Raw genomic sequence first — 15718 nt, forward strand, 5'->3', positions numbered from 1 at the left:
CCAACTGCGCTATGCCAGCGTAAAAATGTTAAAACATTGCAGCGTCAATGTGACATATTCCATATTAAAATAATAGTCATTACAGGCTTGAACACACAGCAGTGAAAACAATTACAGAATATAAACGCTGTGTACTACTCTCACTTTATTCAATTTAAAAACTGAAAATGAAACTTTAAAAAAAAAATAATAAATAAATGTAAAGCAGAAAAGAAAAAAGACAAAGCAAATGAAGAGGGCGGAGGCTCGGTAACATGAACACTGCGCTACCGCGGAGACTCCGTAACATAAACACTGCGCAACCGCGGAGGCTCCGTAACATGAACACTGCGCAACCGCGGAGGCTCCGTAACATGAACACTGCGCAACCGCGGAGGCAGCGGCGTTCAAACCATATCAGTGTTAGGCCGCGTCCATGGTGAGCGCGACCAATATGCCGTGCCTCTATGAGTCAGGCCATAGAACGCACGACCGCGCGCGCAAGATGCAGAGCGACGATGCTTGGGATGCGCGAGAAAACAAATACATTTGATTCTGTCGCCCGACGGCCGGGTCACATGAGCAGTTCGCCCAATGAGAGCGGACCAGCTCTGCGACGTCACAGCCACGCCTCCGACACGCCCCCGTCACGTCTACCCATAGTCCCCAAATCTCTCCTGCTACAGGCGTGTGTGACGCTGTGCGAATGCTCGCCCGCGCACTAACCATGGAAGCGGCCTAAGAGTCCTTGGAGGAAGCAGCAGATGCAAATAGCATGAGGATTTGTATGTTGTAGAATACGAATTGAGTAAGGGGTTGTGTAAGATCATACACCATCATTAAAAAATATATGAATGAATGAGTGAGGGGGTGGCACAGTCTCACATGCTCGCCAATAGTTCATGTCCACGGGTTCTCAAGTACTTCACCCCTACTAACAATGTGCTCACATACCTGACAATGCATCTCTGAGTACTGAAACGCAAAAGAATACAACGTCTCCTCGTAGGCATCTGATCTAGTCCCATGTTGCCACCTACTTTGTCTCACTCACTGACCCTGTTGTGTCTGGCATGGTGGTGGTGAGTGTGGAGGAGAAGGAGCTTTAACAGGTGGGTGAATGGGTCGAGAATAAGCATCTGATTTACTTGCCACGGGACTCCTGCTAAGAGGTAAACTCCTAGAAGGGGTGGCTGACGGTGGTAGAGCCCACTTGGGCCTAGTATGCAGCCCTAGTTTTGAGGGTGACCTTCTCCATCTAGGTCAGAGGGTGGAGATGGTGGAATCACTCAACATCCTATGATGTGGTTATTCAAAGAATTCCCACACCAAGGAGGTGGTTCCTCTGGGCAGACAATTATATTCGGGAAATACAATGCTTGGCATACCAAGGAATGTGTGTGAAGGGTGGAATGGTGCTCAGTACTTGGTCCCACGTTGATAATAATTCTGAGTAATCAGAGAACAGACAATTCATGGGGTCTGTGAAACATAATTCAATAATTCCAGAAGTAAACCATAAGAGTCTATAGTAAGGGCAAAGAACTCCCTGAAGGTGGAGAGTGGCATAAGACTACAACCTTACCCTCCTCATTGGGATAGCCCTTTAAATAAAGCATACGATTACTCACTGCATCTCCCCAGTATGTCTCTTCAAGTATGCAGCCGTACCAGAGTCCAGAGAATATTCAAAAAAGTGTTTTTCCAGCGCACAGCAACAGAGTCAGGTCATGAAAATAAGAAAACTTTATTTAAGCTGCATTAAAAAAATGGAGGGTGCGACACTCCTACGCGTTTCGTGCGTACACACACTTTGATAAAGTGGTGCCTACCACAATGACGGCTGGGAGAGGATCCAACTTCCTCTGTAACTCCTCACTATTCTCACTATAAGAGTCACCATCACCACCGATGTCACCCTCTCCAGTCTTATTCGCAGACCTGACCCAGTCGGGATTTCACTTGCAGTCATGTCACTGCCAGAAGTACTTCCAACGACCCCTTCGTGCTTCATGCAGTGCCTCCTCCCCACCTTTGACATCACCACTACCTGCTAATGGTTCCTCAGCACCAGCTAGAGCAGAAAAAGCATCAGCAGAAGTGCTGGGTGTAGCAGAGTGTGGCGGTGCAACCGAAACTAGAATCAGCGATACACATTTAAAACCTGTTATGAGGTACCACAACAGACTAGAACTGGGCCCTGGTCCGGAATCATGGCCACACCCTGACCTGCATCCACATGTACAAAATGTTGCTGCATTTCCTGCTCACACAGCTTTTCAAAAAATACCGGGCTTAGGCTGAGTCCATGCTCCCTGCTGGCATGCTGAGGCACGCTGAGGCTCAGGGAAAGCGGGTGCTTTCCCTGGCCTTGCGGTTGCTTACCGCACGCGCCGTCAGCGGGCCTGCAGGGGGTGGGCCGGGGGCGGGCCAGTGACGTCACGGAGCTGGTTCGCCCTCATTGCCCTAATTGCGGCTGTAGGGGCTCAGTGCTGAGCGGGAGCGCGCCTCAGCACGCTTCCGCCAGCAAGCAACTAACATGGCCGAGGCCTTAGGTGGAGAAAGCATAAATACTCGCTGCCACTACAGAGACAGAATCAGCCGAGACCAATGACAGAGATGAAATAGCTGCTGACAAAGTTAGACCTGGCACAAGAAACTCTCCAATGAGGCAGCAGCAAGCCCATCCTCACATTGACCTGCTTCACTCTTTGGATGCACAGTAGCTCTTTATTGGAGGAAGTTGAAGAAGGTGGAATAATGAACTCCTTTCAAGGTGAACTCCACCACAACCTGTTCCCTCAACATGGGTTGAACAGCAGCAGCAGCAGCCGCAGGTTCCTGAGACGCACACAGGGAGTGCAGCCACAGTACTACTTGTACTGGTACTGGCACTGGTACCAGCTAACACGACTGATACGTCTACCACTGGTGATGCTGTTGTGCCTGCTGAGAAAACTAAAACTCTAGAGCTGGCAAAAAATCCCTCCTAGTTTTCACAGGAAGGGCAGCAGAACCCCTCCTCCCCTTCTTCTATACGTTAAGAAAAATAAATGTAATAATTACAAAAAACAAAGCAAAACAATATATCCCTGCCTTCCTTTCTTCTCCTCCCAATTCCCAAACACCGCTGACACGAGGAGAAGAGGAGAAAGTGCAGTGCAGGCACTATTATATATATATACAAAAAAACAAAAAATTGTAGCGCCATAGTATTATTATGATGAACGCAAATAGTGACTAAAGTGTTAATAGAATATTGTGAATTTAGGTGTAAAAGTGTAAGGTGTAATTACTTATAAACAACATATAAGTGATTAAATAAAAGGTGTATCACACAAAACTTCACAACATATACATGAAATATGTAAAAAGTGCAAAAAAGCATGAAGGAAAAAGTCCAACCTGTCCTTTTTAAATCAGTCCATAAACCATGTGGATAATTAATGCTGGCATGGGGGGGTGTTCGGCTGCTCTCAATAAGGATGAACCACATCCAAGATTACCTACAAAAATATATATATATATATTTTTATATATATATATATATATATATATATATATATATATATATATATATATTATATGCACATTTGCCTGTCCCTAATACTTGCTTTCTCTAACAGTCCTATGTGCTATTTTGTTAGCGCTTTAAACTGCTCTATGCTGATATAGCCTGTGATGTCTAGCTGAGTGATGGACTCTTCCGCTCCCACTACCTCAAGGAGGAGATTGTTTAATTCATCCACTACCTATTCATGGAAGAAATTCCAGCTTCTGATCATTACTTACTCTATTGCTTTCTCTATGAAACATGATACCATTCTGCAGATTATTTATACCTTTGTTTCTTTCATACTTGTAACCGGGACGTATCCCTGTTTATATAAAGCAGCCTCGGCGCTCTGAGAATCCAGCAGAGAGATAGTTAATTGCAGCAACTAAATTAATTAGTCTCCACCTGGACTAATTAGATCTCTGTAAAAAGCCTCATGTGAGACACAGGAGAGAGATTCCTTAGCTCACATTTGGGCTGACAGAAGGAGAGCAGAGAAGCCTGCATACAGACACTGTCTTGAGAACAAAGGCTGTGCCGAAATCAAGACACCCAGACACCTATATTTCCTGGACACAGAGGACCCAGGAACCTGCCATAAACTGACATGTACTGTAGGGCCACCTGCTTAAGGTACCTCCTGAGGCTTTGGGGTGATAGGCTGGTAATGGGAATATCCCTCCAGTCCTGCAGATAGGGTCTGGGGAAGAAAGTTAGCCCTTACACAGGGATAGGGGTTTGTTATTTTGTTGTTTTTGTATGTTTTGCCTGGATAAAGGAACAAGCTCAATAAAGCCAAGATATAATTTCACCCTAATCGGTCTCCATTATATGAACCTCTGCACACGTCTCTTCCACATCTCCTCTCTCCGTCCTTTCTTTCCACCTCTTCCACAGCTTCCTACTGAGGTGTTTGAGACTTTCCTAACATGTTATTTTGATGTAAATCATTCATAGTAGCTGATTTTCTTTGGACAATCTCTGGCTTATTTATTGCAGCCTGCCAAATATTACACAATGGCTGGAGATGTGAGTGACCATTACCAATCATTCCTGTGTCTATTGTACCGTAGCTAACAGGTCTTTCAGAGCGTTTTTATTAAAAATCTGACATGAAGCTTAGCCACCATCTCCTTGACCTAGCACTTGGGCAAGGGGGACTGACTGGTAACCCATCACCAAAGGAGCAATCCATGCCATATTCTACGTGTGTTTAAAAAAAATATAATATCAGTTCTGTAGTATTAGAGCAGCGGTGCGCAAACTGGGGGGGACGGAGGGTGGGGGCGCACGGCAGTTTTTGAGGTCCAGTGCTCTCCCCCCAGGCATTTAAATTAAATGCAGAAGGACTGCACGAGGCCTCTATAATACACTTGCTTTCCCTTCCAGTGACACGTCGTCCTCGTAACCCGGAGTCAATGGGTTACATGACATCACGTCACCATGGCAATGTGACGTCCCATGACCCCGCACATAATTTGGCGCCGGGGTCAAGCGGGCCACCAACAGGTCAGGTTTTCAGGTTATCCCTGCTTCAGCACAGGTGGTTCAATCAGTGACTCAGTCAAAGTCTCAGTCAAAGACTGAGCTACTGTTTAAGCCACCTGTGCTGAAGCAGGGATATCCTGAAAACCTGACCTGTTGGTGGCCTTTGAGGACTGGAGTTGGCCACACCTGTTCTATAGGAAGCAGGGTGCATTTAGCCTCCTGTGGGTCTTCTTCTGTAACCCTTTGGGCTCACTCTTATCAAAGCGGGGATCTGCATATCTGAAGGTGAAGTACTGTAAATGTGTAACTCTCTACAGGGGAGGCCTGGTGAACTGTAAGCTTGTAACAACTTGCTGATAATAACTATACACCTCAGTATCTTATCGGCTCTGTACACTGCCTTCATTATTCATATATTGCTACTTTGTAGGGAGTAATTGATGCAAGAATAAAGCACCAGATTTACAAAGGGAACAAATCCCACTGATTTCAATGGAAATGTTTTTCTCTGTTAAATGCGGGGGCTTATTTTCCCTCCAGTTTTGCAGCCAGGAGACTTTGATAAATTAACCCCTAAGTGGCTGGAAAATGTGCTGCCATCCTGAACTTTCTTTCTTATAAAGGAAAACTAAGAATGAATTAACAGAACGACTGTGAATTCGTATTGGCCCCTAATGGGTATTCCCTTAGACAAGATGTTTTTCTAAGCGTGTCCCACGTATATACACCCATCCAGTTACCAAATGAGCGTGATAACTAGGTCTGTAAGCCACTGTTTTGCAATACATTGAGCAATGCAGACCTGACACATTTTAAGCAATATCTGCTGACGTGCGTTTGGGACATTTTCAGCCAAAAATACCCGTAGGAATTGTGGACCAAAAACAACCATCCAGCTGTTACTGAGTATATAGAATTGACCCCCAAAATGTTTAGAAGTGTTACTTTGAATATTTCTAATTTAGATCAAATAAGAGAATGCATAAAATATTATCTTAATAGCATTTGCCAATACAAATTCAGAATGTATTAAGCAGAAAATTGCCCAAGCACAAACGGTTTTGTAGATTTCCCACTGCTTTCCTTAAAGAATGACTGAAAATGATATTTTTTATACGAGTGAATTAGTATCTGGAGCATTCACACACAGCAGCGCACTAAGGGGAAGAAATATTAACAAAGAAAAGCCTGTAGGCATGAGGGTCTCTTTAAAAAAACACAACTAAATGAGACTTAAATGCATTCAACGCCAATGAAACGATTTAGATGGTTTCTGGTCATGAAAAGTACTAAAGCTTCTGGAACTGGTATTTAAGAGGTCCAGCTAAACCCCCCAGCAGGACAAAGAGAAGCACGCTAATGTATTTCTATGAAAGGCAATGGCTGCCAGTGCTGTTACTCCACTTATAAAGCTAAATAATAAGAAAAGGATTATACAGTGAATGGTGCGATGTTTCGAAACCCTGCCTAGTTGTAGGGATTTTATTATTGCTTGTTATTTTGTATTCTGTCTAATCTGTATGGACAAGGTTTTCCCCCAATTTATTTAAATACCCACACAAGTATAAAGTAGACTCATTCTGCGCATAATATAATGTATTCATAAACTTGGTGCGCAATTCATTATAATACGGCTTCCTCACTGTGGCCCAGATACACTAAGCTAATTTAAATGGCCATTAGGTTAGTAGTAATGCCTATTCACTAATTTCACTAATGGGAATAACTGAACGGTAACCCAGTGATTTATATACCTATCCAAACACACCTTTATTCTATATGTAGAGAGATACCTGTGCACAAAAATGTACAGGTAAATCACAACAGAAGGCAAAAGGGGACCCTGCCCCCAAACAACTTACAACCTAATATATACTGTGTCTATGTATGGAGTAAGATAAGTTTGTTGATGGCTGTTTCCTATTTACGCATCTGTGTTCTTACAGAAAAGCATCAAAAACATGAATCTGTATTGGCCATTTATATAACAGACTCCGTAATCGTTTGTCTAAAAACGCACTAAATAATAATGGCACATAATGGCTAATGTGTATTAATGTTAAAATGCTTCTCTTAGCAGCAATTTATCCGTGTGTATCTTGTATGCCACAGAAATCAAAATTAGTTCTGAAAAGACAGGTCTCTGTATTTAATTACAGCCTCTATATCTATGCGCAGTGTAATGTGCATGTGCTGTAGGGGAAAAGGCTGATTTATTTCCATTTGATACAAATATTATAGACAGCTGCGTAGTTATGCAGGTTTTGATTCTTTTCACTGACTTTCCAATTCATAGAGCTCATACAATACATATTAAATATAAACCAATATGTATGGAGCACTCATTATAAGCGCTAATTTACCCCCAAGAGCAATAAGAATTTGTTAACTGAAATATATATTTCCCATTCGTGGTATTTCAAATTCTATGATACATTTACAGCTGTACCAGAAACCCTTCTTTGTCAATATTGTATAGTAAGCACCTTTGGAAAATCAATGTCTCAGTGTCATATTAATTGCAATATTATAATTTCTTGAAGCTTTTTTTTTATAACTTGAATCTTGACTGTCTAATTAATACAGCATTATTTCCTAATATTTCAAGTATCTACAAGCACTGGTCTATAAAGTTAAGTATTAAAACCTTCTGCACTGCGCCCCGAGACCAAGAAACAATTCTCACGTTGGCTCTTTGACCACACAAATGGTCTTCCTTTTAGAGTTAATTCTTGCTTCTGCCTCCAATAATAGTTCTACTATGGTAACCAGGATGCGCCTCACAGAAACAGACATACGCTATAAACAGTGACGACTTGGGCTACGCACAAGAGCAGAAAGGAAATGGGGAAAGAAATGCACAAATATCTAAGGACACGGGTGACTGCTTTTAGCTGGGACTCATTGAGAAGATCTAAATCCTCAACCCAAGAGGGTCAATGTCGTGCATTTAATGGTCTTGTTTTATTCATGTGTATAAAATGAACAGGGAGACAAAGACACCAAATGACAGAGGATTAGCAAATAGCAATACAAATAATCCCAACACGTTTTGCATAATTGCAAACGGCCACTGAAACTCTAAGCAGATAGAGGCAAGCGATTAGATTTTAAAGCAGCCGTACTTGGAAAAATAATGTGTGTAGTTTCCGTACCATGTTAATGTTTCTAAAAACATGGAGAGGATTCGCTCACAATTGTGGTTGTTTTGCTTCCAGCATCTCCTGCCCCATGGGGCACTGATAATGTTCACTTCAAGTTGTTGTAATAAGGATGTTGGTAGTTATCCTTATTATTAAAGAAGCAGTCCCCAACCTATGTGGATGATTTGTTTTACAGCCTACTCACTTTAATGGGCTATACGATATCTTCTGGTTCTGGAGGGTGTCTAATGGAGTAGCACTACTTAGTAAATATGAGCCACAGGGACTTACAACTTTCTTAATTCCGATGCCCTTCGGGACCCGTTACAATATGGCATTTGTACGGCTCCCTCAGAGACCATGCTAACTAAAGTAGTGAATGATCTACATGAAGCAGAATGGTCGTTTTACCCAACTAATACTAGCGTGATCTCTCTGCTGCCTTCAATACTGTCCATCACCCTCTTCTCCTTCATATTTTAAACTTTCTTGGTCTCCGCAACAAAGCTCTCTCCTGTTTCCCCTCATACCTCTCCAATTGCACATTTTTGGTTTCTGTTGCCAACAAGTCTTTATCTCCTACTGATCTGCCTGTTGGTGTACCTCAGGGCTCTGTACTGGAACCTCTCCTTTTCTCTCTCTACACACGTGGGGACTTCATCAACTCTTTTGTCTGTAGGTATTATCTCTATGCAGATGATACATAGATATATCTATCCACCCCTACCTCACCCCTGCATTCCAGTCCCAGGTCTTGGGTTGCCTCCTGGTTATATTCTCGTGGATGGTGCTCCGCCGTCTTAAACTTAATATGTCTACAACTGAGCTCCTCATATTTCCCCCTAAATCTGGTCTAATATCCACTTTTCCATCACATTAAATGGTACTACCAGCTATCCTGTCACCAAAGCACGTTGCCTAGGAGTGACATTTGACTTTACCCTTTCCTTCTCCAAATCATGGCTAGAATCTGTGGCCCCTTCCTCATTAATATTGCCAAAAGCCGCCCTTTTCTCTGTCAATCTACTACTAAAACTTTAATATGTGCCCTTATCCTATCTGGATTATTGTAACATTTTGCTAACAGGCCTCACAACTTTCTCCTTTGCAAACTATCCAAAATTATGCTGCAAGAATAATGTCACTTTCCTCCCAAAAAAGTCTATGCTCATCTCCTCATTAAATCCCTCTCCTGGCTTCCCATCAAATTTTGGATCGACTACAAAGTTCTACTCCTCAGCTTTAAGACTCTCCACTCGTCTTCTCCTCCGTACATATCGACTTTGATCTCTTGTTATGCCTTTGCTAGTCTCCTGTGCTCTTCCCATAACTGTTTCCTTTCCTCCCCTTTCACCTGTCCTGCTCTATCTTGTCTTAAACCTTTCTTCCTCACTGCCCCATACCTATGGAAAGCCCTCACTCTCAGTATACGCAAGAACCTTCTCTCCTCACCTTTTAGTCAAACCTTAAACCGCACGTCTTAAATGAAGCAATTAATTAGCTGGACTCATGGCTACTGTCCCACATCCGCAGTCTCTCCTACCAACCATTGTGGCCAAGCACTTCCATCTACTGCACTTATTTTAAGCTCTCCGGGGCAGGGATTTCCTTTGCTAATATCTGATTTTGCTTGTGGGTAATATTATTATTCCCTGTACTGTATTGTCTCTTTTGTAAAGTGCTGAGTACATTACACTGTGGGCGCTATATTAATAAAGTTATACATACTGTATATTATTCTAAATACGCCAAAGCAGCCGACTTCGGACAAAATTCTCCATTGAAGTCAACGGGGAATTGTGGGTGAAAATAGCCAAACTGGCTGCTTTGGTGGATATAGAATAAACCCCATAGTGTCTTGGACGAATTCCATCTTTATTGGTATTATCGACATTTCAGTGCCTGTCGGCCAAATCGTACTATTTACACTGTATGTGTGTCCCGGTCATAACTAAAAGGTGAATGACTTTTCTACTTGCTCCCCAGTTAAATTCCCTGCAACCCAATTCAAGTCAATGGAAACAAAGAGACAACCCCAAAATCCTCCCCAAATCTCATAGGCCTCAGCTATCACAGGTTGGCCACAGTGATTCAATACTCATGCTCAAAATCTTTCAGAAACTGACTGTCAGCATGAATAAAAGACAGTGGTCAATACGAAAATTGTATTGTATTGAAACATAAGAGGGTTGTGTATATGACCTGACAACAGGTAAATGTTAATGGTTTTGATTTTCCAAATACTGCACTTTAAATTTTCCAAGAACAAACCTTGCACAACGAATGTAGATATAGACAATTATTCATGCGGAAGAAGTGCAAAATTAGGGAAACACAAAGCAAACAAGGCAACGTGTTGCTGTACTCTGCGGATGCTGATCTCTATTGGATCTTCACACATACTTACATTCTGGAGAGGTAGCTCTTGATATTTAGATCTATGCTGCAAGGTTAAAGTCATGCTTTTCCCAGCATGCATTGCCGAAAAACATCCAGAGTGCGGCATGCCAAGGTTAACAGTGTTGTGCTTATAAGCAGCATTCTGAATGAAGGAAATAATGGAGTGACAAGGTATGAACACACACATGCTCAGCCTACTAAAAGAATATTGCACAAACAAGGCTCGGGCCACATAGTCTGATCATGCTTACGTGAGCTGAAGCACATTCTGGGTCTGACATAAGCATACAATGCCTGTGATACACAAATACGCACTACATAAACACTGCAACACAGGACTGACAGAGATCCATTATGCTCTACAGCCTAAGATAACCGTGATGCACCTTTTTTGTTCTTGTTGTACATATCGTCGATATATTACTGTTACAGGCTGGAAAATTGCAGACATGTTTAACTCTGGGCTAGGCATTTAGATCTTTCTATTAAAGCAAGCAAATGTAAAAATAACAATAGTTATGAAGCAGGGTGTCTCCAGAGCTGAACCTCATTCATTTCAGCTGCGGGGCGCACCCCCGTATGTGCTGCTGGTACTTCCTGGTTCTTAAATCTCATGCGAAACGCGCAGGAAGCTGTGACGGGTTACGTTGCGGCTCATACTGGCTCCCATTTGCAGGTGATTTAAACCTCTGTATTGTTTACCCAGCCAGGGAGGATACTCGGGGAACCTTCGCAGGTAAGTGTCCTGGGAAGCAGGGGTTCCCTGAAGCTGAAATTACAGTTGTTCTGCTCCGGGGACCCCCCACCCCCTGCTTCTCACCAGGAAGAAAGGAAAACCCTAGGAGGAACCCCACCTTTAATTTATATACCAAGCCAAACATATTAAGATAAAAAAGCCTTAGATAATATATAAAAACACTTGCGCTAAAGTAGTAGTCGCCAACAAAAGGATGCTACCTGCAGCCACAGGCTATCAAGAGTGATATTTCCCGTAAAATACAAAACATAATCAGAAAAGTCCATTCAAATTTACTCTTACCAAAAGTGTTACTTCATATTCTCAAGTCATGAATATAATGCAAGAAACACATCAAGCACGGAAAAAATAATCATTACAGTCAAAACATGCCTTATAGATTTACATCTTATCTCCAACATTGTATCTTTGCTGTTGAATATTAGCATAGTAACCGACTATCAAATAAATATACTTTTGTGAAATCCCTTCTTGCTATTTTTGATAAGAATAATTATACAATGCAATATTGGTTTTGTTACACACTATAAAGTTTCAGAAATAAATGTCAGTTGTTATAACAAGGACAATCAGTGTTGCCTAAATGATGTAAATAATACACTGCACACATAAATATCTAATATAAATGAATTCTTATATAACATAATGTGACCTCCCGCTTTATTTCTCATGTTACATATATTGGGTTGCATATTTCTTAATGCAAGGACAGAATAAAAAATATGTGTTAGCATTAAAAGATACCCAGAATCCTTAGTGTTCGATATTTTACATGTGTATAGTGATAGTTAGCCAAGCCAATGGCATGGTTGATGCTTTAAAAGTGTATTGTTCGAAGCACATCAAATGTCTCTTGGATAAACAAATGTAACGCATGACGATACAGAAGTGTTAGAACAGCACTTTCATAGATTCCCGCGTGTCTTAATCCCATCTCGCACAATGTATGAAATTGAATAGTTAAGTTTCCCCGATTTATTAAATCAGTTGAGAATACAAATGTGATTTTCAATCTCTTTCCGTGCCGAAGTGAAGATTTAAGTTGTGGATATCTATGTATGGGTTATTAGACTTGGCTGACAAAACATTTTACACATTAAACTGCTGTCAGATTGTAATGACTTTCACTAAACTATGATTGTAAATTGATTATAAACTGCAGAGCCATTAAGGCAAGAGCAATCTCAACATCAGTTTAATCCCAATGCATTGCATTGGAAACATCACTAAATCAGTTGATGAATGGTGCTGAAAATGTTTGTGAGGGTGTGTTATATGCACCATTGCTTCGCTGGAGTGGTAGTAATTCTATGCAATGGGCATCTTCTCTTGGTGTAAGAAAAAAATAGTCTGCTTAGTTTCTCAGTGACTCAGCCGTAAAATACTGTGCTAATACTATCTAAGCTTTTATAAGATGTACCTGTCTCCTTAGTTTCATATACCTAGATACATTTAAATGTAAGATGAAAGGCTTTAATGATATTCATACCAAGAGATGGCAAACATACCCTGTCTAACCTTCTAGCTTCTATATGTCTAAGCAGCTGCTGTCTCCAATCTGCTGGCATTTTAGCGCAGATATCCTCTGCCTTCCCCAGGTTTGGCCTCGTCTTCATATCACTGATATCCGATGTCTTATCACCATAGTTAATCAAGTTATAATCAGAGGGTATCTTTTCGAGCAAGGCTGCCATTGTTGGCCTTGCAGAAACAGGTCGGGTCTGAGAAGTCCCATAGGTCTCTGAGCTGTAACTTCTTGCAGACAACGGCCTTCGTTGTGTAAGGGTTTTAACATGATAACTACCAGATTGAGGTTTAATTTCCGGGTACGAGCTGTGATCATCTTCATATCTTCCATTCCTTTTTAGAAACTGAGATTCGGCCGCGGACAGACTGCTCTGGCGTTCCATGGCTCCTAGAAAAGGAGGCCTGCCATACCGGTCAGTCTGGGGAAGTTCGTGTGGCTCACTCACCCTCCTATACATGGCCATTTCAGTGGCACTCGCCAATGAATCTGCTCTTTTCAAAAACCCTGGCCTTGTTCCTTGGCTTGTAAACGGAGGATGAACAGAATCTTCATTGACTGAGGGCTGAGAGAAGGAAAACATTTGTTCCATGGGTGGGTAACCTCGATAGGCTCTCGGGCTCATTAAATCTTTTGCAATCGTTTTCGCTTGCTGTGCAGCATACTCTGGATTGTAAGAAAAGGGCGGAGGTACTCTTTTATCTGGTTTAACTTCTACTGCTCCTTTAGGATTAAAACTTTGGTCAAACTGATATACTTTTTTTGTTGCAGGTTTTTGCTGCTGTTGTCCCCTGCTACTTCCGTAGCCCAGCAACTCATCGTCAAGCATTGGCACCGACTGACTACGTGACATACTCTGCTCCTGCCCCATAGCCAAGTCTGATCTGTCATGACTTCCTTGCCTGACATTTCTGGGATCATAATTTTGTAATGGGATATTATATACTTTGAATGCCCCAATGTCTATTTCATCAATACTTTGTGATTTTTTAAACCTGCCCGTTTTCAAATCCTTCATTAATGGAGCCAGCCTCTCTGTACTTTTGCTCATGGATATTGTATTTTTGGCAGATTCTGGGCGACAATGAGCATGTGCAAATATATTTCCCATACTCCTATTGGAGTTGGAATCATGAAAATTCCATGCTGCCCCTGAAGAAAATGTGCTTGGGTTTTCCATTGACTGTTGTTTATGATCTTTCCTGTCTGGTAAAGGACTGCTGACAGGGGTGCTCTCCAGTTTTGAAGGAAAGGCTGTCCTGTCTTCAAAAGGACTTGGGGTTCTAGTCCAGTTCTGCCAAGGATTGCTAGGAGCTACGTCTGATTCCGGTGCATTTCTCTGTGTTGGCTGTTCAAGTTCCAAGGGAATGCCAATGATTCTATCTTGTCTAATTAGTGGTCTGCGCCCATGAGCAGATGTGCTTCTTGATTTTGCATTCAGCATTGGGTTACTGCTTGGGTTCTCCACTGCGTTTTCTTCTGCAACAAACCCAGTGTTATCATAGTGCGAGCTATCATTCCAGTTCTCAGTAAACGAGTCATTGAGAGCCTGTCTGTCGTTGCGTTGTTGTAGATTTCCTACTGGTACTGAATCTCGCTGGCTCAGTAGCGGCTTTGTTTCAAGAGGCTGTGGAAATGACTGAGTAAGTCTACAAAAGAAGAAAACGTGTAGATCAGCAGCTGTCTTTAACAACTGGGATTAATTAGCACTGACACAAACAAAATATTCTTGTAATATATTTACAGTTCATTATTATTAATAGGATACTCATTTAAGCATGCATGTATTGAATGTCTCCTTCTACCCAACATCAGGTTTCTAAGGCAGTTAAAACACTGTAGGAGGAAGAGTATTCAGACATAACATTACATGAAAATGTAAAAATGTATTTTTGATAAACAAAATTAGAAATAATACAATCGGTGAAGGATATAGACCTCTTTGTTCAACTCTTGAAGTTCTTACAATGGGAAAAAATTGGAGTGTTTCATGAAATAATGCATTTCTGTATTGCAACGTTTAACAAACCTGTTACCCCACATTGAGCTATTTGCGGCTTCTTTAGCAGTGATCTGCACTTTGACACGAGCATTAGAAGACCCTGAAGAAGCTTGGGAAGGCGAGTAATCGGAATAAGTGCCGGATGAAACACTGTTATGATGATGTTTATCAGCTTCTGACTCATCTGTAGACTCTAGAGAAGATAAAACAATCATTTCAAGAAGTTAGCATAGATTGTAAGTTGTGATTCTTTATATGCTGTAGACCAAGAGTTCTTCATACTGGTGTGACAACGTGCGCAGAGCCACAGAGAGGGGTGAATGTCTGCAAAATCGCTCTGCGAACTATTCAACAAATGTAGGTAAATATTCATTAATGTGTGTGTGTGTGTGTGTGTTTGTGTATACACACAGTAGTGAAGAAAATGATGCTGCTGCCACCAACAACACACACGAGAAGAACAGAAGCGCACCCCAATATACAGTTGTAAATTTGATTCTTATCTTTTGTTGAATTTGCAAATATTTTTTCTTTTAGGATGTGTGAATATACGAATAGACAAATAAAAAGAAATGCATATATATATAGTAAGGCAGATTTCTCCATTTCTTGGAAACATGCACAAATATTCAAGAATGCAAAAAAACCTATTTTTTTTATACTTATGGCAAATTGAAAATTGGCCGAATATTCCTCCATCTCTACTTTTGAAACCTCATAGATATCTCACTCATACAGACAATTGCATCTATTAAGAGCTTCTATTTTAGTCCATCAAAAGTTTTCTCAACTGACAACAGATGTACTCTTCTTTCGGACTCACAGAGCTACAAGAACTTTCAATTACAATACATTAAACATAAAATAT

The 15718-nt window shown here is 41.5% G+C and overlaps 1 protein-coding gene across 6 annotated transcripts in view; it reads right to left on the bottom strand.

Annotated features, from left to right (window-relative positions):
- LRRC7 (leucine rich repeat containing 7) overlaps positions 1 to 15718 on the bottom strand; it is a 241668-nt gene that overhangs the window by 58839 nt on the left and 167111 nt on the right. For 4 of the 6 annotated variants that reach the window (XM_075615838.1, XM_075615837.1, XM_075615839.1 and 1 more), the window contains 3 exons: positions 14878 to 15043; positions 12832 to 14497; positions 10574 to 10708 (listed from right to left, as the gene is read on the bottom strand). In XM_075615838.1, the coding sequence (XP_075471953.1) occupies positions 10574 to 10708; positions 12832 to 14497; positions 14878 to 15043 (1967 nt within the window). The remainder of the gene's footprint in view (positions 1 to 10573; positions 10709 to 12831; positions 14498 to 14877; positions 15044 to 15718) is intronic. The other 2 variants (XM_075615842.1, XM_075615840.1) reach the window with 1 other exon arrangement.

The sequence above is a fragment of the Ascaphus truei genome, chromosome 10 (assembly GCF_040206685.1).
Source record: "Ascaphus truei isolate aAscTru1 chromosome 10, aAscTru1.hap1, whole genome shotgun sequence".
Taxonomy (NCBI): domain Eukaryota; kingdom Metazoa; phylum Chordata; class Amphibia; order Anura; family Ascaphidae; genus Ascaphus; species Ascaphus truei.